Source organism: Vanacampus margaritifer, chromosome 3, assembly GCF_051991255.1.
Source record: "Vanacampus margaritifer isolate UIUO_Vmar chromosome 3, RoL_Vmar_1.0, whole genome shotgun sequence".
Lineage (NCBI taxonomy): Eukaryota > Metazoa > Chordata > Actinopteri > Syngnathiformes > Syngnathidae > Vanacampus > Vanacampus margaritifer.
Window position 1 is genome coordinate 9,475,880 of NC_135434.1, and position 22,192 is coordinate 9,498,071.

A 22,192-nucleotide genomic window follows, 5' to 3' on the forward strand; every position below is an offset into this window, starting at 1 on the left:
ACAGTTGCTCAGAGCTCAGGTAACGACTAATTACGGCTCACCTGTTTTAGGGGTTTGGTCATGTGACGTTAGCAAACTGAGCCATGATTGGTCCTTACCAACCGTCATTTTCAGGTGTTAATTAATTAAAGGTATTAATTGTGCATGAAAAATAATGAAGTCATTAAATTAATTAATTATCGACAAATTTGTATCTTCTTACTGCTGAAAATGGCTAAATGAGTCAAATATCCCTTTAAACAGTTATTTGAGTTCAAAGTGAAAGTTTGTCGGCCGAGATATAAGGTGCAGAATTTTCAAACCAGACAAGCTGCTATTTACTGTCTACTTTGTGGACAAAAGTATGAGGACATTTGTCCATTAGACCGAAAACTTGGAGGTGAAAGGTCACTCACTGAGCGGGGCAATATAGAAATCATAGAATATTTGGTACTACAGAAAAAACGTGTACCATGTTAAGTTTAAACAAATAAATGTTAACCTTCTAATCTTTTTAATTCTTCTTAGTAAGTCACAGTGTCCCCTCACTGTTGAGCTAGTTTTAGAACAGAACCATGGGCTCTATAAAAACAATTGGGTCAAAATGAACCCAAATTGGGTCAAAATGAACCCAAATTGGGTCAAAATGAACCCAAATTGGGTCAAAAAGGGACCGACTCACTATTTTGGGTTGTTCAACTAACCAAAAACATTTGGATCATATGAATAACCCACAAAGCAACCCAAAATCAAATGAATAACCCACAAAGCAAACCAAAAATTGGTTTTATTTGTGGGTTATTAATATAATTTGATCCAACATTTGGGGCTAAATACCTCAAAATGTTTGGTTTGGTTCATTTTTGACCCAATTCAATTGGATTATTCAACCAACCCAAAGTCAAATGAATAACTCACAGAGCAACCCAAAGACAACCCAAGGTCAAATGAATAACCCACAAAGCAAACCAAAAAATGGGTTTATTTGTGGATTTACATCAGAAAGTTGGGTCAATAACCCACCAATTTTTTGGGTTAAATAACTAAAATAGATGGGTTGGTCCATTCTTGACCCAATTTGGGTTATTTTTGACCCAACTGTTTTTAGAGTGTACTTTTGTTGTCCTTGGGTCTGCTGGCACCAATTTGCATTTAGCTCCTCCTCCTCCTCCATAAGTACGGTAACTGCTCACCCCTTCCGTTTCCACACTCTGCAATCGTAACCATTTTCCCGCCCACAGGTCGTTGGGAGTGTCCCTGGCACGACTGCAGTATCTGCGGCTCGCCGGCCTCGTCCCTCTGTGACTTCTGCCCTCGCTCCTTCTGCCAGGACCACGAGACGGGGGCGCTCACCGCCTCCTCGCTGGAGGGCCGCCCCTGTTGTTCCAGCCACAACCCCCTCAGTCCCCTGAGCTCCAGCCCCGGCTCAACGAAGCCGCCGCCGCCCACTTCGTCTCTGAGCCCCGTCACGGTCAAAGAGGAACCGCAGGGAGACGACGTGGCACCCTCGTTACCTCGTTCCCTGTGAAGCGCACTCCTGGAGCTCCGCCCACCTGTGCTCATTAAAGGGATTTTTTTTTTTTTTTGGGGTCGGACCTTGAGCCGAGACATGTTGAAGAACTCCTTATGTGGCAAACGCAGTGAAATTAGAGCAGGATGGGGGCGAGGATGCGCGCTTTTCTGGCTGTAAAACACCACTAACACATAACAGCGGCAAGATCCCAGACCGACCAACGCCTCGTTTTGCTCGCCCTTCGGATAATCCCGAGTGTTGTCAGTAGCCGGCTCTTTGAAGGAAGTGAGGTGGAGGGAGGGGACGCCACGCCGCTCCTCCTCGTTTACCTGCTGTACGCCGCGGCTGGCGTCTCTCACACACTTCCACTGCCCCGACGCCACTCCGCACGTGACACGTCATCGTATCAAGGTCCTCCGCTCTTTGACGAACAGGAGGGGCAACACTTTTTGTGCAATTTTTTTTTTTTTTTAAAGGCCCACACTACATTCCAACGTTCCTTTAACCATGTTTTTGATATACTTATGGCTATAGATGAATATAATTATATACGTATCTATGTTTGTTAATGTTTACAGGCAGATTTTTCTCACTTCATCTCGGTGAGTGGTGTATTTCTTTGTTTAGGTGTTGCGCAGACCTCCTTGTGAAAATCGTCCTATTAAGGTGAAATACTGTATAATGATATATAGCGTACTCGTATAACATTACACAAGTACTTGTGATTTTTTTTTTTTGTTTGCTCATTCACGTGTACATAATTGGCTCATGCTATTGTAAAGTACTTAACAACGGGGAGGCACGGCGCCCAGCTTCCACACTTGATTTTTCACAACAGATTTTTTTTTTCTTCTTTAATATAAAGTGGGTTCCACATTTTCTCTGAGCCGTTGTCTTGCTCGAGGGAGGTAGGAGGGCCCAGCCAGTGAGCACTCTGCTATCTGTTAATCAGCCTTAAGGGATGACTTGAGTTCCATTGTGGCTGTAGGAACTACTGCCCAGATGCGTTTCAGTAACGTTTGTGTACTGTGACCTTTTTTATTTAGATTTTTTTTTTTTTGCCAAAACTTCTCTGAAAAGCACTTTCACACGCCTTCTTGTCATTACACTATTTAGTTAGGTCACACATATACAGAATATGTATATTAAAGGAACGTAAGTGTTTTGAAAATGGATACCTCTTCTTCTGGTAGTAACATAAGAATTTCAAATGTGCTGTGACAAAAAAAAAAAAAAAAAAACTTTTTGTGGGAAGGGGGCAAAATTTGAATGACTGCCAGCCTCGTGTTGAAGAAATCATGAATCAGTATCATGACACACAGTCCAGTATAGTGTACAAAAGACAACCTGTACAGTGTTTTTAAATTGCTCATCTGTCGAATCTTTTGTATTTATTGCACCACATTTTATACCAATTGCTTTGTCGAACACCAGTGCAGTACTCCCTGTTACCACCGTGTGACATTTAAAAAGAAAAAAAATCGGTAGGGTTCACTTATACCTGTAATTAGTGCATACTTTTTTTTTGTTATATACATAGGTGTAATGATTCCACATTAGCCGCTGCTCATGTGTGTGGTGACTCGTCACTGTATTTGCTGTAAAAAGCAGTTCAGTATTGGAATGTTTGTTATCATGCCTCGGTCTTTTTTTGTGCTCCCGGGTAACTAGGGTATATGTTTCTTTTGTTTAAGTTCACAAGGTGATCAGCATCATAAGAAGCTCAAGTTAATGTCAATGCAAAACAATTGATTGGGGATGTTTTGTGTAAAATGATTTTTATTTTATTTTTATTTTTTTAAAGAGGGGGTGTTAACTTAATATTTGGCCAATTTTGGCTCCAAGTTGTATGTAGTATGTAACGTCTCATTTGTTGGCATTTTCCCTCTTATATACAGTGCTATCAAAAATATTCACCATCTTGTCAATTTTTTATTTTATTATTATTATTATTTTTGCAGTTTCCCCATTTTAATGTTTAAAGCAGGGCAAATTAATATAAGTATCACATTTCATACACAAGGCAACGCAATGTGAACTCAAGCACAGCATCTAAAAGCAATTACAAAGAGAAAAATATAGCTATTTAAAATGATTAAAACAACATATATTGACACCATTTAAACACATTTACAAAAACGTTTTTTAAAAGCAACGGAAAGAAGCTAAAAGACCAGAAAGTTAAGTTGTTTTAAAAATGCTTAAAAGACCTTAATCAAAGGTTTAAAAAAAAATAATAATTGAGAAGAGGGTAAATACATTTTGATGGCACTGTACATAAATTATTTCCCCCTCCCAATACTTTACTCTCAGCTTAGTCGTCAAGGCACTTTTATTTTCACACTCGCGCATGTTACCGCCCAAACTTGAATGTTATTATTTATTCATGTGTTATTTTAAGTGTGGACCACAGGCATTTTTTTTTCATCATAATGGCATGACTGGTTTGTCTTCTTAAGGTGACTGTTAAACTGAACTGCATACATTTGAGTCTTAAAATGCCTGATCACAGCACAATTTCTGTCCCCTTTATTATACTTTCAATAATGAAGGCAGCGGCCTTTATTTTTAATGTTATTTTTTTGCACATGCGGATTGCATGACAATGTCGCTCAGTGCCATTTGTCCTCTCTGCTGATGCAGTGGCAGTATTGGAATGCTTCATTTGTGTGTTGCATCATTTCATTTTGTTAAAAAAAAAATTTGTTCATTAGTGCCATTATTTTGTGATAAATCCCCCCAAGCATGTTTGTGCCCTTGTAAGTGACCCTTAAACCCACAGAATGACTTTTCAAAGCAATTCTTTTTTTAATTTTATTTTTTATAAATATCTATTCCGATTAGAACCAGCCACCCCTCTAGTGCGTCAAAGTTTCCGTTCACTGTAACATCTTTTTTTGTGCAATTTTGCTGACTGTTGAGTTTTTGGTTGACAGGCAGTCAGAGAAGAATTGGTGTTGTGCTGAATAAAACCTCACCTGCAAAGCACTCAATTGTTTTTTGTAGTAGAATTACTTTGAGTTACTAACTGAGGTCATATCTATCTCTCTTGGTGTTGCTTCAATGAAAACCGTGGATGAACACGACCACCATGTTGATTACTGTTCAACCTGTGTTATTGCATATTGTTGGCGAACCTGTAAATAGTCTTGCATTGTATTTGCATAGAATCATGTTACTGTGGCGTGCGATTTTATTTTATTTTTTTATTTTTTTTTTTGCTTGTACAATTCCGCTTCTAATTGTGCGTGACTGTTGGGAAGACACTCTTTTTGTACATGACCGTCTTTTTATTTGAAAATATGACTTCTGTCCTTTTTTCATTCAAAAGTTGAGTTGGAAGAGTTCAGACATGCCTGAAGTTTGACTTTAATAAAGCTGTACTCTGTCTCAGTGAAGCACTTGATTGTGTCGTTTTTGCAAATTTGTCCCAAAAGTGACATAGCCCTCTAATGCATTGCAGTTATCACAGTAGACAGCTGTTTAATCACTGCAAGTCTTTTGTATGTTTTTTTTTCTACATTACTGTACTGAAATACTTAAGTCAAAGGGATAGCCTACTTACCTCATTGAACCATTTTCAGCAGTAAGAAATTATTTTGGCTATAATTAATTTGATAACTCATTTTTGTTTTAAAACGTATTAATTGTACATGAAAAATAATAAAACATCAAATTAAAAATATTAATTTCTTACTGTTGAAAATGGCCAAATGAGCGAAGTATCCATTTAAACACGTAATTTAAATATTATGCAAAACATTATAAAATATGAGCTCTAACAGATATAATAAAATGAAAGGAAAAAAACTACACTGATCAACACAAATTCATTTGCGATATGTAGAATGAATTATTGAATTTTGAAGACTAGATAAAGTACTACTAAAATTATGAATAAAAGTCATTTTCTTTTGTAGTTTTAATCAATGATGTGGATTTATAAAGAGATAAACTAAACAACTAATATACTTTACGTGACGTGGCGTGTTTCATCAACGTATCAAGGCCAACAAACTGAACAAAGTTATTTAAATACAATTTCCGTCTTTCAAAATAAAAACTTTTCCGGATGCCGATACAAACGTACACAACCCATTGAGATTTAAGAGCTATGAGGCATTTAAGGCAGGGAATAATCACTATTCCACAGATTTTATTTATTTGAATATCAATTTTTCTATGATTATCGAAGCCAAGTCAGACTATTCTTTACTTTTGAAACGCGTAAAACGGATGTGTTTTGTGTAAGCTTAGTGAAGCGCTTATTGGCGTCTCTGTATTGAGCGTCTTTTGACTCTCAAATGAGTGAAGATGCCTGCGGCCCTTTTCTACATAACTACCGGAATTGTCATCAAAATAGCGAGATAAAAAACGACGTTTTAAAGGTGAGTTGTAAGCCGTTAATTGGGATTTTGGTGAAAGTCATTTTGTTTGACAGATGCCAGCTAGCTTAGCTGCTAGCATCTTGCTTCCATTGGCCAAGACAGACGATGCTAAATGTTGTCATAAGCGTGGCTGACATATGTCGCTTTTTAAATCCGACTTTCGCTCATGTGATATGTAATAACGTCGTGGCATGTGTATTTAGACACGGCTACATTGTGGTGGTTAATAGATACCTTGACAAATACAGTATAGACACGGTTTTTCCTCAAACGTGTTCAGACTCTGAAACTAGTGATCAATAATGTTGTTTGTTTTAGTCAATTTACTTATTGCGAAGTCTTGATTCGATGGTTTCAATTTTAACCTTTGTCCTTATGATGCTATGTGAAAAATGTGGAAAGTTTGGTTGCACCTACCTGGCATGCGGCCAAACTATTTTTTATGGCAAGTATTTTAATAAAACTTGTGAGACAAGGGATCCCTGTGTATATACTTTTTGTCTCATTTTTGTTTGTTTGGTGGTGTGCTGTGATATTTTCCTACCTTAAATAAAATATGTACCTTGGCACAATAAAGGTTGCGAAACTTTGCTTTGATGACACATATTACTATGGATTGTCCTTTATGTTAACATGTAGCTATTAGGGTGATATAAGCCAGGAGGTGATGTGCTGCATTGACTGAAGTCCACACCGAGAGACAAAATGAAGAGGAGATTGCTTTGTGGCTTCCTGTCCGAAGTCTGCATCCGCTTGGCACTCTTCGTGGTTTTCCTGTAAGTCCGCTGAGTCCTTGTGTATCCCTCTGGATTCATCCTGTAAAGCAGACATATTACTGTACGATGCTTTGCTTTATTGTTTTACCTGGGCTTGGGCAACCCGGGCCCTGGTGACACAAGATGGATGCGCACTGTAGTGTGAAATGTAACTTGTACGTAGAGTAGCATCTGTATTGAACAAGTTGTGTTTCACTTTCTCAGCGTGACCGAGCAGCTTTCGCCTTTCTACCGCGAGATCCAGCCAGAGGAGATGTGGTTGTATAAATTCCATCGGGTGGAGAGCGATCACGTCCCTACATCGCTTATGTTTGTAAGTAACATGAAAGTTGTATCTTTCCATCTGACCTGACTTAAATGTGTACTCTGCCTCCTTTTTGCCACACCAGAGCATCGCTGTCTTCACGCCACTAATTGTCATCATGGTCTTCACTGTTTTGCTGAAGCCAGAGCGAGGCGACGCCAAGGAAGCATCACTGGGTGAGAAACGTGCGACTGTCGTCACAATACAGTGGCACCTTGAATAATGACAAATTTGGTGACCAAGATTGTAACTCAATTAGTCATTAACCCTGGAGAACCCAAGAACCCTTTTCTTCTTTGTAAAATTATGAATTATACATTAAATGACTGCTATAAATTCACTTAACACCAAAATATATGTTTTTTAATTTTAACCTTTTATTCCCTAATTTAGGATTAGGGCAAAATTTGACCCTTTTGGGATTTAGGGTTATTTCGAAAAATCAGAATAACAAAAACTGTCAGTAAACTATTTAGAATTTAAGAAAATAATCAATCAAATACACAGCTACATTGAACAATATAATTTTTTTGTTTTATTTGTTGCATTTTAGAACTGGATTTTGAATGTACAAACACACTTTGGCCAATGGAAACAAGAACACAGAGACAAGATCACTGCTGGGAAAAAAAAAAGGTCTTTGTTATTTGAGTAGCAGAATTTATAGGGGCCAAATTTGACCCCGTGGGTTCTCCAGGGTTTTAATATACAATAGGTCTGAACAATTAATCGAATTCAACATCTCAGTTTAGTTGCATTTTAATTTTCAAATTGCAAATGCTGCTATTTTGAATAAACTGCTTAATCAAATGAAGTCAACAGCTTCTTGTGTTCTCAAATTGTATTTTTCTTTGACTGTCCATCATGTGAGGAGGCCGTTACAATTTGTTCCATTTTCTTTCACTTCAACACAAGCAGCGCTCTATCCGAAGCTCTCAACACAGCGATATGAAATTTAGCTAGCAATACAAAGCAAAAATCAACCGAGCAAATGCTTAAAATTTGAAAATGCTCGTCAACTAGAACACTCATAAGTCAAGGTAGCACTATACCTGTTTAACTGCTGATTTTTTAATCATTGTTTCCTTTTGTTATTTAGCCGTGACTTTGACGATGGTGCTGAACGGCGTTTTTACCAACGTCATCAAACTTGCTGTCGGCAGGTAAAACAGTGTGGATGATTGTGCTGTTAGCAAACGAGAGCCAAAATAACATTTGCTCCTGCATCAGGCCCAGGCCAGACTTCTTCTACCGCTGTTTCCCCGACGGTCATATGAACCTGGAGCTACGCTGCAGTGGTGACCCAGACGTGGTCATAGAGGGAAGAAAGAGTTTTCCCAGCGGGCACTCTTCATGTAAGACATCGATTTTAATTTTGTTTCTGCTGTGTACTCGAAAGACAGCTGGGTTAAAAGTAACCCAATTATGGATCAAAATTGGACCGATCCACTTAATGGGTCAGTGTGACCCAATTTTCTGGGTTGTTTTATATAAAACGATCCAATTTTTTACCCAAAGTTGGGCGTTGCTCTTACTTGGGTTAATTTTACCCAACTTTGTGTCAGAAATGTGATCATTTTGTATAAAACAACCCATAATGTTGGGTCACATCCTCTACTTGGGTCATTTTGACCCAACTTTGCGTCAAAAATTGGGTCATTTTATATGAAACAACCCAGAAAATTGGGTCAAATTGACCCAAGTAGAGGATGTGACCCAACATTATGGGTTGTTTTTTACAAAATGATCCAATTTTTGACAGAGTTTGGTAAAATTAACCCAAGTAAGAGGATCTGACATAACTTTCTGGATTGTTTTATACAAAATGGCCCAATTTTGGACCCAAAGTTGTCAAAATAACCCAGATAGAGGATCCGACCAAACTTTCTAGGTTGTTTCATACAGAATGGCCCTCTTTTTCCTCTTTTTTTTGGTATAAATCAAATAAGTTCTGAGTTGTTTTATAGAAAATGACCCAATTTTTGACTCAAAGTTGAGTCTGTCCAATTTTTATCCATAATTGGGTAATTTTTCACCTACAGTAATTTCTGGACCACAAGCCGCTACTTTTTTTCACTTTCATTCGACCCTGCGGCTAATACAAAGGTGCGGGTTATCCATCAGGTCACAAGGGGGCGCACTATAAAGGAAGCGCAAGAGCGTCAAGCAGAGCAAAACAAACCAAGTGAGCACAAATACAGTAGGAGAGACAAAATGAGAGCGAGACAATTTGCGTCCGTCCTCATTATGGAAAAGAAAATAGCGGTAACATTAAAACACCTACGGCTTACAATCGGGTGCGGCTAATATGTGTAACAAACTCGAGTATTCCCCAAATTTAGCTAGCGTTGCTTATAGTCAGGTGCGCCTTATAGTCCAGAAATTACTATTAATTGCTTTCAGTGTGGATATTTCAGATCTTAACAATTAATTAAATTTAAATTAACTGCGCAATGTCGTGTCACATTTGTTATCGTGTGTTATCTTAACATGAGGGTGTTTTTTTTTTTTTTTTTTTTTCATTTTTGACCTTCGATATTCTCTTCCCAGTTGCTTTCGCAGGGCTCGGCTTCACAGCCCTTTACATCGCCGGCAAGCTACGATGCTTTAATGCAGCCGGCCAAGGCAAGGCGTGGCGGCTCTGCGCTTTCCTCACCCCTTTAATCGTAGCGTTGACCATTGCCCTCTCCAGAACCTGCGACTACAAACACCACTGGCAAGGTCAGTCCGAGGCTTCTAGGCTACCCTAGTGAGTCACTCACATTGTTGTCCTGCTTGTAGATGTGCTGGTGGGCTCTTTGCTAGGCCTGGCCTTCGCCTGGCTGTGCTACAGGCAGTACTACCCGGCGCTTCACGGCGACAACTGCCACCGCCCTCTGAGTCACTGCGAGCTTGTCCCCGCTGCACAGCAACGCAAGCTGGCCAACTCCAACTACATCCTGCCCATGTAAAACAGCCGCTCGCACCGGGGCTTGGAAAATGTCTGTTATGGAAACTGTATTATAGGTAAGTCTGGTTCATGGGGTGTTTACTAAAACTAAAAAAGACACTTTCAGTTGGAGAGAATAACCGCATTAAAAAGGCCTGTAGGAATTCTTTACCTTTGGTTGCCCAGCGCTGTAACAGAAGATATTTATCCACATTTTCCCACTCATTGTTTTCACACAGCAACTTGCCATCACCAGCTTTCAGTCATAATTACAGTCATTGTTATGGACTGAGAGAGAAAAGTTTGGCCTTTTTTATTGAAAGGTAATCCGTACATGTACTATAATGATAAAACAGGGTCACTCATGTACTTTGTTTCTTGTACATGACCTGCTATAATAACCTCAGTTGTGTGTGCGTGTTTTTTTTTATTTTAGGGTAGGGTTTGAGGGGGGGCAATAGTCATATTTATTCCTTTAGCTGTCACAAAGTAGATGGTCCAGCTACGACTGTTGTCAAAAAGCTGAAACGTCAATGCAACCTTTTCAGGTGATGCTGCTCCTGCTGCTCAGGGTTTTATTTTAATTCCTGGTTTATTCTTGGGGAGGGATTAGGGGGCGAGGGGTCTGTGTTGGTGGTGAGGACAAACGAATCAAGGCAAATCTCTGGGGGTTTTTGTGAAATCAGCCAAAGTTTTGCAGGGTAGAAGCACTTTTGCTGGTCGCTGTGAATCCAGCTCAAATCCGCAGATCACAGAGGCTTTCAGACCAAACTTGGCCAGGATTTTGTGCCTTTTTTATTTCCAACATTCTCCTTCCTATTTGTGTAATGTTTGTTGCTTTTCATTCCATTTTTGTTCTGTAACTTCAGGCTTCGCTGGTTTTGACATCAACAAATGATTACTGAAATGTGATATGATGCTTTTCTTATAGGAAAAACTAAATCAAATTTTGATTAAAATGTTTTTTGTTTTTTTTTAAACCTCATTCGAGAGTTGAGTTGTCTTAATGGAAAGTTATTTATCCTTTATATGTACATTCAGCATTCCATTATAGAAGTGTTTTAATTTTTATTTTATGGTGTACTGTATAAATAAATGTTCCTTGGGGCATGTAAGAGTTTTACTTGAATTTTCTGTGTTTGTTTGCCCAAAATGTGATAGTGTTAAAAGCACGAGTCCTTTAACTTGCTTAACAAATACAATAGGCACTTAAAATCCTGCATGTTTCTCCATCTATATAGAAAAAGACACTTGTTTCCACATCCCCCTTCTGATTTTGTAAGCAGGATATTAAAATGTAAGCATTCCTATTTTTTGTTTTTAATTTGGTTGTTGATGTCTAAAATAGTTTTGTCAAGTACCATTTTTTTATTTTATGGTCAGGCACATCTTTGTTTTGCCTTGTAAGGACCATTTAGCTGACGCACTCTCCTGATTGTATTATGCTGTGATGTCATTTGATCACACTAAATTATGTTTCTACAAAAGTGTCAGTTCACTTGTGTAGTAAATAGCTGTGTAGTTATATGCTAGCAAAAGCAAGTTTTAAAGATGAAATCATTCTTTTTCAACTTTTGGTCAAATATTGTATATGCAATATATGTATACACCGTCACGGCACATTATCCTGTATTAATGTTATATTTTCTGACTAATAACATGGATGCTTTCTTCAAATGTGTGTATAGCAACTGCCTATGAAATTTATTTCAGCCCACTTTTTACAAACTGTAGACTGACTTCTGCTTTTAAAATCGCATAAGTCTTTTGATCAGTAATAGCTACATGCACTTCTTCAGAAATTAGACCACGGTGGGAAAACTTGACGTATTTCAGTATGAAACAAAAATGTTTTTTTAATAAAGAAATTAGGAATTTGGCTCCCGAAAAGTATTTTACTGTAGTTAATGAAGCTTTAGAATATCAAGCACCAGTGTCGTTCATCGTGCTCCGTTCGTAACCTCGAAAAGTTTGTCGGTAAACCATAAACTTCTCTCCGCTCTTTAAAAAAAAAAAAAACATATATTTTATTTACAGTTTTTTTCTACGCTCCTTTTCGGCAGCCGTCTCGTTTTCCGTGTTTTGGTGAGCGTTGCGTCGTGCGTCTTGACGTATGCGCGCGTCCCCTTTCCTGATTGGCTAAGTATGACGCAGCCATTTGGCGCCACATTTCCAACAGTGCAGCAGCTGTCTATCGTCCGATTCTTGACACAAACCCCAGAAAGTCTCTCTTCATGCCGCTTTTGTGACATATGCTCCTCTTTAGCCCGTCGTTTATCTGTCGAGGACTCTACGCCAGCGTCTTTTGTCGTCCTCCAAAATGTTTGTCACGGACATTCGGAAAGAATTTTATGAAGTTGTTGCCAACCAGGTAGGTTGTTGAGCGAATCATAACATTAGCTTGTTCGTTAGCTAACTATCTACTGTGCTTTGTTAACATTGTCGAACTCTTCTTCAGAGAGTTGCGCTCCTGGTGGCGTCAGATATCGATGCTCTTTGCGCCTGTAAAATCCTGCAGGTAAGTTAACTGTTAGTGAAAAATATTAGCAAACGCTATGTAGTTATTTGTTTTGGCGAGTTGACTTCCATTTTAGCAGGCTTTGAATGACGGTCCGGTTAAGTAATCTCATGAATTCGGAGGCAATGGTTCTCAAACTTTTGACAGCAAGTAAATACAACTGAACATACTTATAGTAGCACCCTAATAACCAAGAAACAAAGATTAAAATACTGTAGTACAAGGCGTAAGTGTTCATCATAAAAGCGAGGTTGCTTTGTGTCCAACTATTACACATACATTAAAATTGTATCTCAGTTAATGTTCGAAAATAGACAGGGATACAAGATTAAATAAAACTGTATTGTGCTTAACGTGAAGCACAATTGAACTGTACGTACTAAGTGATCTGTATTGGATAAAAGAGTCATAAAAACGTTTACTCACCTCATTGTGTAATTACATGTATACAATTGCCTCTGTATTTCACTTGTATGTATTTTATAACTGGATAACAAGGTTACTGTCATAGAGAAAAAACATGAGCAACAACTTGGAACCAAGGAAACGTATTTGTGGTTTCACCATAAACAGCATGTCTATGAAAATGAAATGTAAGCATTTCTCAGCGTGCATCTTTTCATTTTGGGAACGTGCATTATCTATAGTTTTTGTCTTTTTAGGAAATAAACGATGTTGCGGTGTAAAGTATTATGCTCTAAAAATATTAATGTTGGCATTTGTTGTTTTGGCTCCATCTCATGAGCTCAGAAGAGGCTGTTTTAAATGCTAGTTGTCCACAGAACACTTGTTGGTCCCGACTTACCACTTCAGAATCACTGTATCAAATATCAATTGGTCTTTTTTTAATATTTTTTTATTTTTTATTTTATTCCTCCTCAGGCCTTGTTCCACTGCGACCAGGTTCAGTATACCCTTGTACCAGTGGCCGGATGGCAGGACCTTGGCACTGCCTTCCTTGAACACAAAGACCAAGTATGAAACTCCTTAAGCGATAAATGTGTCAATGACTTGAGAAAGTTTTGTATAGAGTAATTGTTTTTATTTTTGGTTGTTGTTGTTGCAGTTTAAATACTTTGTCCTCATCAACTGTGGTGCCAACGTTGACCTCCTTGAGATGCTGCAACCGGACGAGGACTCCATCTTCTTCATTTGCGACACTCACCGGCCTGTTGATGTGGTTAATGTCTACAATGAGACTCAGGTGATGGATAATAATTAATGAAATCTGACCTTTTTTTTCTTTCTGGCACATCACCCCAAAAAAATGTCACAAAAAGTTCTTATCATTATTTTGTTTCTTCTCTGAAGATAAAACTGCTGATAAAACAAGACGATGATTTGGGCGTGCCTTCCTATGATGAAATATTTCGAGACGATGAGGAGGAAGAGGAGGGAGGCGACTCTGGAAATGAAAGCGAACAAAGCTCAGAGCCATCTGGCAAGCGGAGGAGATTTGATGAAGTATGGCATTTTATAAAAAGATGACCAAGTGCGAAGCCAAACTGAAACTGTGCGTTTGATGTGATTTTTTTTTTAATGCAGGGCGCTGTTGAGAGGAGAATTGAGAGGCAACGTGAGAAGCGGGAGTGGGAAGCACGAAGGTTAGCCATCATTATTAAGTCACTTTTGGACTGTGTTTGTGTCTTGGTGCTGGATATTTGCATTTACGATTTGTTTAATCACAGGAGGGAAATCTTGTTTGACTACGAGCAGTATGAATACCATGGAACATCTGTGAGTGGACAATGGCGGATATAATGTCCATCAGCAGAGGGGTAACTTTCAGAAAATACTGTACGATATCTTGAATGGTCTTTCCTATGTTAGGCAGCCATGATGTTTTTCGAGCTTGCCTGGGTGTCGACTAAAGACACTAAAGACATGCTCTGGTAAGTTATTTTTTTTTAACTCATACTTTATACTGTTCAGATATTTAATTTTTGTTATTTTTAATCAGGTGGGCTGTCATCGGGCTGACTGACCAGTGGGTTCACGATAAAGTCACACAGTGAGAAATGATCCTCATTCCTTCATTAACCAGCTACTATAGCATCTGAGTTTTTTTATTTTATTTATAGTTTATTATATAGTGGCAGAAATGTTAAAGAATACAGGTGCGTCTCAATAAATCTGAATATGATGGAAAACTTAATTTATTTGATTAGTTCAGTATAAAATACAATTCCTATAGATTAATTACACACAATACAATATTTCTTGGTTTTATTTTTTAAAATTGTGTTTATTACGGTTAAATGAAAACCCTAAATTTATCATCTAAAGAAAGTAGCATATTAAATAGAAATGATCAAGATTATTTTGTTGTAGAAATTAGACAGTCCTTCCGAAAAATATTTTCATGAATCTATAATATGAATTTTGCTTTTTGAAGTAAACTACTGAAATAAAAAATCGACATGCGATGGGCAACATATTGGAAGAGAACATGGTCTATGTAACTAAAAAGGGAAAAACAGCATATTAAGCAATACAAAATTAAAGAATTGAAATAATTACCCCAAAATTACACTTTTGGCTTTGCATGGCAATATAGACTGTAAATTACAGTTGTTTTCAAGCAAAAAACCCAAAACAGAAACAACACTTATGCCCAATTTTGCTATTCGTGTATATTAGTGTACTGTAGCTGTGCTGTAACACATTCCATTTTGTCTGTTAGTATGAAGTATGTAACCGACATCGCCACCATGCAGCGGCACGTCTCCCGACATAACCATCGAAACGAGGATGAGGACAACTCCCTGTCCATCGACTGCATGAGGATCTCCTTCGAGTACGAGTATCCTTGTCAATCTGAGGGCATCCGGCACGTTGTCCGCGGTATTATGTCTGTAGGTTTTTTTTTTTTGTGTGGCACCTACCGCCTTGACTTCCTGCTTCAGCCTGCGTCTGACCCTCTATCAGCACTGGTCTCTGTACGAGAGCATCCGTAATTCATGTTACACCTCTTGCCACTTCAAGCTGTGGACATTAAACGGACAGAAGAAACTGCAGGAGTTCTTAGCTGACATGGGGTAAGACGGAGTACATCATGAAATGCAAATCAGCTTGAAAAGGGAATGTTTGTGTATTGAGGGTGGTCTTTTTTTGTACCAGGCTGCCTCTGAAGCAAGTGCGGCAGAAGTTCACCTCGATGGACATGTCCATCAAAGAGAACTTGCGGGAAGCCATAGAGGAGTCTTCCAATAAATACGGGTGTGGATGCAGTGAACATTGAATCGTTCAGTTGATGTCCACTGACTCATTGATGGATTCCCTGACAATTTTTCCCCCCTGACAGAATGAAAGACATCCGCATCCAGACATTCGGTGTCCACTTTGGCTTCAAGAACCGCTTCCTGGCCAGCGACATGGTGCACGCCACCACCGCTCTACTCGAGAACACCGAGAAAGACGAGAACGAGACGGACAACTTCATCAAGGCTTTGGAATCTCTTTCAAGGTGTGAAGCCGGAAAGGACTTCCGTTAATAGGGTGGCGACGTAACCCTAATTTGTACGCAAAGTCGTGACACATCGTAGTCTATCACTAACTTGTAAAGTCAGAATTACAGTAAATATATTTATGGAAAAACATATTTAGGCCACCAAATGGGCAATGTAATATTAATAACAGGGATGTGATTTTTCCCGCTAATTCGCGGAATTCCGCTTTTTTTTTTATCTCCCCCCCAAAAAAAAAAAAATTCCGTTTTTTTTTTTTTTTTAGTAGTAATAGTAGTAGTTCATTGTGTATGCACATGACTCCGACAGATAACATCTTCTGCTATAACAAAGACATTTGTGGTATGCTCTAATATGAGTTACTTTTCATTTGGTCATGATACAATTATTTGTTCATGAAATTTGAACTCTTCAACATTATTTATGTGTTAACTTAGTAATCACATTAGTTAGATATGATGATATTCTCAGTGATAGTTTTTAAAAGCAAAGGCAGTCCAATGTTTTTGAATGTGACTGATTTTGAGTTGACTAAAACTGTCATTTTATATGGGATAGTTCAATATACATTGAAAATTTATGCTGTTGTTTTGTCTATTTCTTTGTCATGTGAGTGCATTGAAAGTACTTAAAAACACGGAAAACCCATGAGCTCCGGGGGGCTTCGCCCCTGGACCTAGCTGGGTGCCAGCGGCCCCCAGACCCCCGGCTAAATTTTCAGATAATTTCACTTTGGTCAAATCACATCCCTGTGATAAATCACCTTAAGTTTATTGGGCCACCTCTGAAACCTGCTCTCTTTTTAAGGAGCAACCTGGAACGTCTACACTCAGGCATGGACCTGGCGAAGAAGAAGCTGATGGCAATCCAGCAGACTGTCGCCAGCTGCATCTGCACCAACCTGATCTTGTCCCAAGGACCGTTCCTTTACTGCTACCTGATGGAGGTGCAACATGGTCCACCAGCGTGCATGTGATCGTTTGCTAGCTTCACACGTCGCATCGTTGAATAATCATACTTCTCGCGCAGGGAACCCCCGACGTCAAGCTCTTTTCAAAGCCCATGGCCTTGACTCTGCTTTCCAAGTACCTCCTAAAAGCTTTCATCCAATCAGTGAGTAGCTCATTGTTATCCAAGACAAATGTATACTGGCAACACTAATTGCTGCTGGTTCACCTCAGATTTTTTTATTTTTATTTATAATCAATAGAAACGTATTTGACTTAAAAAAAGAAAAGAAAGCTAAAGGGTGAATTTCAGAGTGTATGACTGTACTCGACACATATTTGACTTCAGGGATTCCAGATTGTGGAGTGTAATGAAATCAAATGTTTTTCCTTATGTTGTGTTTGTTTGCCAGACAAGGAATAAGCGGTGCAGGCTGCTTCCGCTCATCATGGCTGCTCCCAAAGATGTCGAGAAAGGGACCGTGCTCGTCGTGGGAATCCCACCCGAGTCTGAAACGTCTGACAAAAAGAAGTATGTTCCGATTGACTAGTGGGAGCATTTTGTCCATTTTATTAATACTCATAGTTTATTCTTGTTTATTACACAGTTATATTTACTGGTACTTATATAACCGTTTGGATAAATTGTACTAGTGGTTTGGGGTATTTTTGTTGAGAAAAACACATCACGTTAGAAAGAAAGTTACTTTAAACCCATTTCTTGTGACTGAATTTGCTTTAATTTGTTATTTTTTTGTAAAGATACGAGGAAATTCGCTTTTCTTGTGGTTAAATCTTGGGCAATATCAAAATGTGCACATTTCTATTGTTACTAATAGTTACTCTTAATTTTTTAAAGGACTCATTTTTAGCAGTTTATTTTTATTCTTGAGTGCAATTTGGGCTTCTGCCCACTTCTGATGGTGACATTTTAACTCGTTTAGTTACAAAACCCAATGATGACCATTATCTTTGTAAAGGCACTCTTTTTTTTTTTTTATACGGCTCTTTTATCAGATCTTATGGACTGAGACTTAAGTGTTCAAACATATCAGTTGAGGCTTTATTTCAATGAAAAACTTTGTTCTTAGTTTCTTTGGCAGAGCATTTGAGAAAGCTGCAGAGAGCACCAGCTCCAGAACTCTACATGACCATTTTGACACATCCAGTAAGTGAAAGAATCATTTCCTGCATAGGAGTTTATTTGAGGTTTGGTTGCTTAAAGGGTTTGGGTTAAGGTGTAAAGTCTGTAACCTCTTAGTGGCCACGTGGGGGCAGCATTGTCTTCATTTCAAGTAAGAAAACCGACAGTAAATAGCAGCAAAGAGGTGTGAAATATTTCCAGTTTTTGAGCCTCGCAGCTTAATACAAATATGACTGGAATTTTGCTATATTTTTACAAACATGTTCTATTTTTACGGCTAACAGACTTGTTTTTCTCCCCCAGCAAGTTTTCATACCTTTTGCTGCAAGCCACCGTATAACCGTGTAGATTACTCCGTGGCTCCTAGAAATATACAAAACCAAGCTCGACCACTTCTCAATTTTGTTTCTGTGCAGTTATTGAACTGAAGACCGAAGACCGCAGCAAGTTCCTGGACGCGCTCATAACCCTTCTGTCCTGAGGCCTCACTACTCTAAATGAATGTGAGTGTGAAGGAGACGCATTATATGAATGTTGTTCACCTCTTAGAGCAGCACTAGTTTGAGTTTTATATCCATGTTTTTATTATTATTATTATTTTTAGTTATTGACGTTTTTAATCAGATTCCGTGTATATTGTACAGTAGGTTGTAAATGTGTTGATGTTTTTATTCATGTCTGTGTTTCAGACTTTCATTAATGTTACAATTTATGCATGTTAATAAATCAAAAGGTCTTAAGTAACAACGTCACACTTAAATATTTCAGTTAGGTTGTTTCAGCCATGTGCATTCCTTTTAAACACAAACCCTCGATCATCCATCTTGACCAGCGTAGCGATGTCAAATCACGAACAAGCTAAATGCTTTCATGAATCTCGTTTTTTTTTTTTGCATCGAGAGGGAAAGAGTTAGTGAAATGGAATGAACTTCATCAAAGCTGAGCCGAAGGTGAGCGTGCACCTTTGGTGTACACTCGAGCGAGAATGCAGGTCAGGTGTCCTGGTGGTGATTTGCTGTCGGCCCACAGCACCACTTGAAAAGATGCATGAAGGGGGGTGAGAGCCTCCAGCTGCAAGACTGATAATTGCTTAATGCTCGTCCATATGGTTGGGACGGAGAAAGATCTGTATGGTGATGATCACGGGACACTAAATAACTCAGAAAGCCGATAACTAGATCCCGCATTTACAAAAATAAATATTTACATTGGATGGGTTGGCACTGCCAGAAAAGTATTGGCTAAATATTTTCATTTTGGAAGTTGTGTTGAACTGAGACGCCATGTGGGTTAAAATTTTTACTCTATGGGGTTAAACAAGATAACTTTAACTCTTTGACTGCCAAAAACGTTAAATAACGTTTAGTAAAATCCTATGGAGGAGTGCCAAAGACGTTAAAAGACGTTTGTTTCAAAACAGAGGTGAAACTAACCATTTTCTATTGTTGATTACTGAAAAACGGAATAAGGTAGAAACAAACCTTTTTTTCTGATGAAAGATGAGAGTCCAATCTTTCATTTGGTAGTATGTGTGTTTCGATAGTCCAAACACATAATTTTCTGTGGACCTTGAAAGATCAGTCAAAATGCTTAAATCGGCTGGCACCCACGGCATCCCTTTTCTGAAAACGTCTGGTAGTCAAAGAGTTAAGGACACAAGTTACTCACAAGGGCACAAACTTACCAAGAAATTACTTCCTGTTGACTCCCTTAAGCATTAGTCAGGCATCTTCAATAGTAGTTCAGTAGTGTAATTTCTTTTCTTAGCTTTATCATACATTCCAATCCCCAGCTTCTCTTCATACTATCATGACAGTTGCGGATGGTATAATTTTTCCTAGTGTGTAAATTACAAATTGTAGCGCTTTAAGATTTTATGATGCAGGTGTACTTAATTTTATGGTCAGTGAGTGCGTCGTGTGTCTCGCAGCTCACTCATTGGTCAGCTTTTCCACCACCGTTTACATGTGTCATGATTCTGTTTACACAAGTGATGTTATCCACTGTAAAACATTTTAACGTTTATCTCCACCAGCATAATTATGTTGAATTACTCATGAATGGATCTTTAGTGACCCCCACCCCACCCCCTCCCTTTTTTTTTTACTGCCTTGTATCTAATTTTGGTTCTTCCATTTAGGAAATTTTCAGGGACACTTTATAGAAACCTCCCTAAAATACTTGGGACAGTATGTTACAGTAAAAAAAATCAATCACATAAAGTGAGTAATTTGCCAGAATAACAACAAAATGACAAAATCTTATCAAAAAAAAAGAAAAATAATCAGCAAGTTATACAGTAATTCAACATCCAGCTGTTTGGCTCGTCATGTGGCCGTCTGGCCTGTGCCATCAATCACTTTGCGTCTACACCCCCCTCCCTCCTCACGCTCCCCTTTTCCATACACCTCTGCCGACGAGGGGCCGCTGCCCTTTCCGCCACTCTGCATGTGAGGAATGTGGCATGCAGCACACACACACACACACACACACACACACACACACACACACACACACACTTGGGGGGGAATAGACCCTCACAAGGCATGATCATGCAGCCATGTAGTGATCCGGGCAAGCCTCGTAGACTGTCCTGTTGCTTTTAGTGGGAGGGGAGTTTGCTTACCGTGTTTAATACAATGAATATGAAGTTGAATGGAAAAACTCTCAGCTTTTATTTTGTGAAATGGGGAAGTCTCAAAGGCACCTTTTGGTGATCCTGACTCAGGTGATGCTGTAATTGCATTGACTACAATTCTGCCCTTATCTGAAAATGTACAGTATTATTCATAGCAGGGATGTGATTTTTCCGCTAATTCGCGGAATTCCGCTTTTTTTTATTCCCCTCCCCCCCAAAAAAAAAAATCCTTTTTTTTTTTTTGTTTGTAGTTCATTGTGTATGCACATGACTCCGACAGATAACATCTTCTGCTATAACAAAGACATTTGTGGTATGCTCTAATATGAGTTACTTTTCATTTGGTCATGATACAATTATTTGTTCATGAAATTTGAACTCTTCAACATTATTTATGTGTTAACTTAGTAATCACATTAGTTAGATATGATGATATTGTCAGTGATAGTTTTTAAAAGCAAAGGCAGTCCAATGTTTTTGAATGTGACTGATTTTGAGTTGACTAAAACTGCCATTTTATATGGGATAGTTCAATATACATTGAAATTTTATGCTGTTGTTTTGTCTATTTCTTTGTCATGTGAGTGCATTGAAAGTACTTAAAAACACGGAAAACCCATGAGCTCCGGGGAGCTGCGCCCCCCTTGTCCCCCCACCAGGGCACTGCCCTGGACCTAGCTGGGTGCCATCGGCCCCCAGACCCCCGGCTAAATTTTCAGATAATTTCACTTTGGTCAAATCACATCCCTGTCATAGGAACTAAGAATAAAATGACATACAAATACACTCTTAAAAAAGTTAGCTCAAAAGTATTCGATTTGGGTATAATAGCTAACCCCAAAAAAACTGAGCCAATGCTGGGTTATTTATACCCAGTGTACTGGGTTGAGGATTTGACCCAGGAAGTCGGTTCAAGATTTTTAACCAACAAGGGTTAAAAACTACCCATGCTGATGAGTTAACACTACCAAGAAGTAGGTTACCAGGTTGTCAGCATCACTGTTGATTAAAAATAATAATTAAAAAAATAAAAATGCTATTACCAATATTCTCTAAGAATAAGAAAAGGCAACTTTCCCCTTATGGGGCCACCACAGCAAATCACTCCCATGATACGTTTGGTGCTGTTTTTATACCGGATGTCCCTCCTGACATAACCCACCCATTTTCCATGGGTGGGCCATCCACCCTGAGCGCGACTTGAACCCCAACCCGTGTGTCCAAAATTACCCACAGAGCCATCCAGCCACCACACCAACAATGTCATTTAATGTTACATTAAATTGACTTTAACTTCAGTGTTGAGTGCTCAACAAAAATGGTGACAAGCTTTAGCTCTTCACCAAAATCTGTTGGTTCAAAATGATTAACCTAATTTTGGGTAAAATTAACCCAATCTGTTTAAAATCCTTATCAGCGAGTGGATTAGGAAAATAATCCAACATTTTTTTGTGTGCATGTAAGAATTTATAACTCAAGACAGTCTTGTACTATAACATTTGCCTTTCTCATTAGACGCACTTCCTATAAAGACAAAGCTTAATTTGATCAACACTGCTGTCAGCTTCATGTCAACCTGTCAGCCCCCC

General features: G+C 38.7%; 3 protein-coding genes across 7 annotated transcripts in view; all 3 read left to right on the forward strand.

The window, feature by feature from the left end:
• The window catches only part of nsd3 (nuclear receptor binding SET domain protein 3), a 28,684-nt gene extending 23,794 nt beyond the window's left edge, over window positions 1-4,890 (forward strand). For all 4 annotated transcript variants that reach the window (XM_077560520.1, XM_077560522.1, XM_077560523.1 and 1 more), the window contains one exon: window positions 1,221-4,890. In XM_077560520.1, the coding sequence (XP_077416646.1) occupies window positions 1,221-1,507 (287 nt within the window). In that variant the 3' untranslated portion in view covers window positions 1,508-4,890. The remainder of the gene's footprint in view (window positions 1-1,220) is intronic.
• Window positions 4,891-5,572: 682 nt separating this feature from the next.
• plpp5 (phospholipid phosphatase 5) lies at window positions 5,573-11,779 on the forward strand. The gene is made up of 8 exons (XM_077560527.1): window positions 5,573-5,880; window positions 6,520-6,656; window positions 6,861-6,969; window positions 7,046-7,136; window positions 8,060-8,123; window positions 8,191-8,315; window positions 9,511-9,681; window positions 9,742-11,779. Exons 2-8 carry the CDS (start codon window positions 6,586-6,588, stop codon window positions 9,909-9,911), a joined length of 801 nt encoding a protein of 266 aa, XP_077416653.1. The 5' UTR covers window positions 5,573-5,880; window positions 6,520-6,585; the 3' UTR covers window positions 9,912-11,779.
• Window positions 11,780-11,898: 119 nt separating this feature from the next.
• On the forward strand, window positions 11,899-18,712 carry cdc45 (CDC45 cell division cycle 45 homolog (S. cerevisiae)). Of its 2 annotated transcripts, XM_077560525.1 has the most exons (18): window positions 11,899-12,260; window positions 12,348-12,407; window positions 13,290-13,382; window positions 13,474-13,611; window positions 13,719-13,871; window positions 13,953-14,011; window positions 14,096-14,144; window positions 14,238-14,299; window positions 14,368-14,418; window positions 15,091-15,210; window positions 15,314-15,445; window positions 15,528-15,626; window positions 15,712-15,873; window positions 16,682-16,820; window positions 16,904-16,987; window positions 17,235-17,353; window positions 17,913-17,989; window positions 18,382-18,712. In XM_077560525.1, the coding sequence occupies exons 1-18, from the start codon at window positions 12,210-12,212 to the stop codon at window positions 18,444-18,446; spliced, it is 1,713 nt and encodes a 570-aa protein (XP_077416651.1). In that variant the 5' UTR covers window positions 11,899-12,209; the 3' UTR covers window positions 18,447-18,712. The 2 variants fall into 2 exon arrangements, with proteins under 2 accessions (XP_077416651.1, XP_077416650.1); XM_077560524.1 differs by having other exon boundaries at window positions 13,953-14,144.
• Window positions 18,713-22,192: the final 3,480 nt, after the last annotated feature.

Coding starts and splice junctions, on each gene's coding strand:
- cdc45 (XM_077560524.1), top strand. CDS start 12,210: ATGTTTGTCACGGACATTCGGAAAGAATTTTATGAAGTTGTTGCCAAC. Junction 13,383..13,473: donor TCCTTGAACACAAAGACCAA/GTATGAAACTCC, acceptor TTGTTGTTGCAG/TTTAAATACTTTGTCCTCAT. Junction 16,821..16,903: donor TTTACTGCTACCTGATGGAG/GTGCAACATGGT, acceptor CTTCTCGCGCAG/GGAACCCCCGACGTCAAGCT.
- plpp5 (XM_077560527.1), top strand. CDS start 6,586: ATGAAGAGGAGATTGCTTTGTGGCTTCCTGTCCGAAGTCTGCATCCGC. Junction 6,657..6,860: donor GCACTCTTCGTGGTTTTCCT/GTAAGTCCGCTG, acceptor TCACTTTCTCAG/CGTGACCGAGCAGCTTTCGC. Junction 6,970..7,045: donor TCCCTACATCGCTTATGTTT/GTAAGTAACATG, acceptor TTGCCACACCAG/AGCATCGCTGTCTTCACGCC.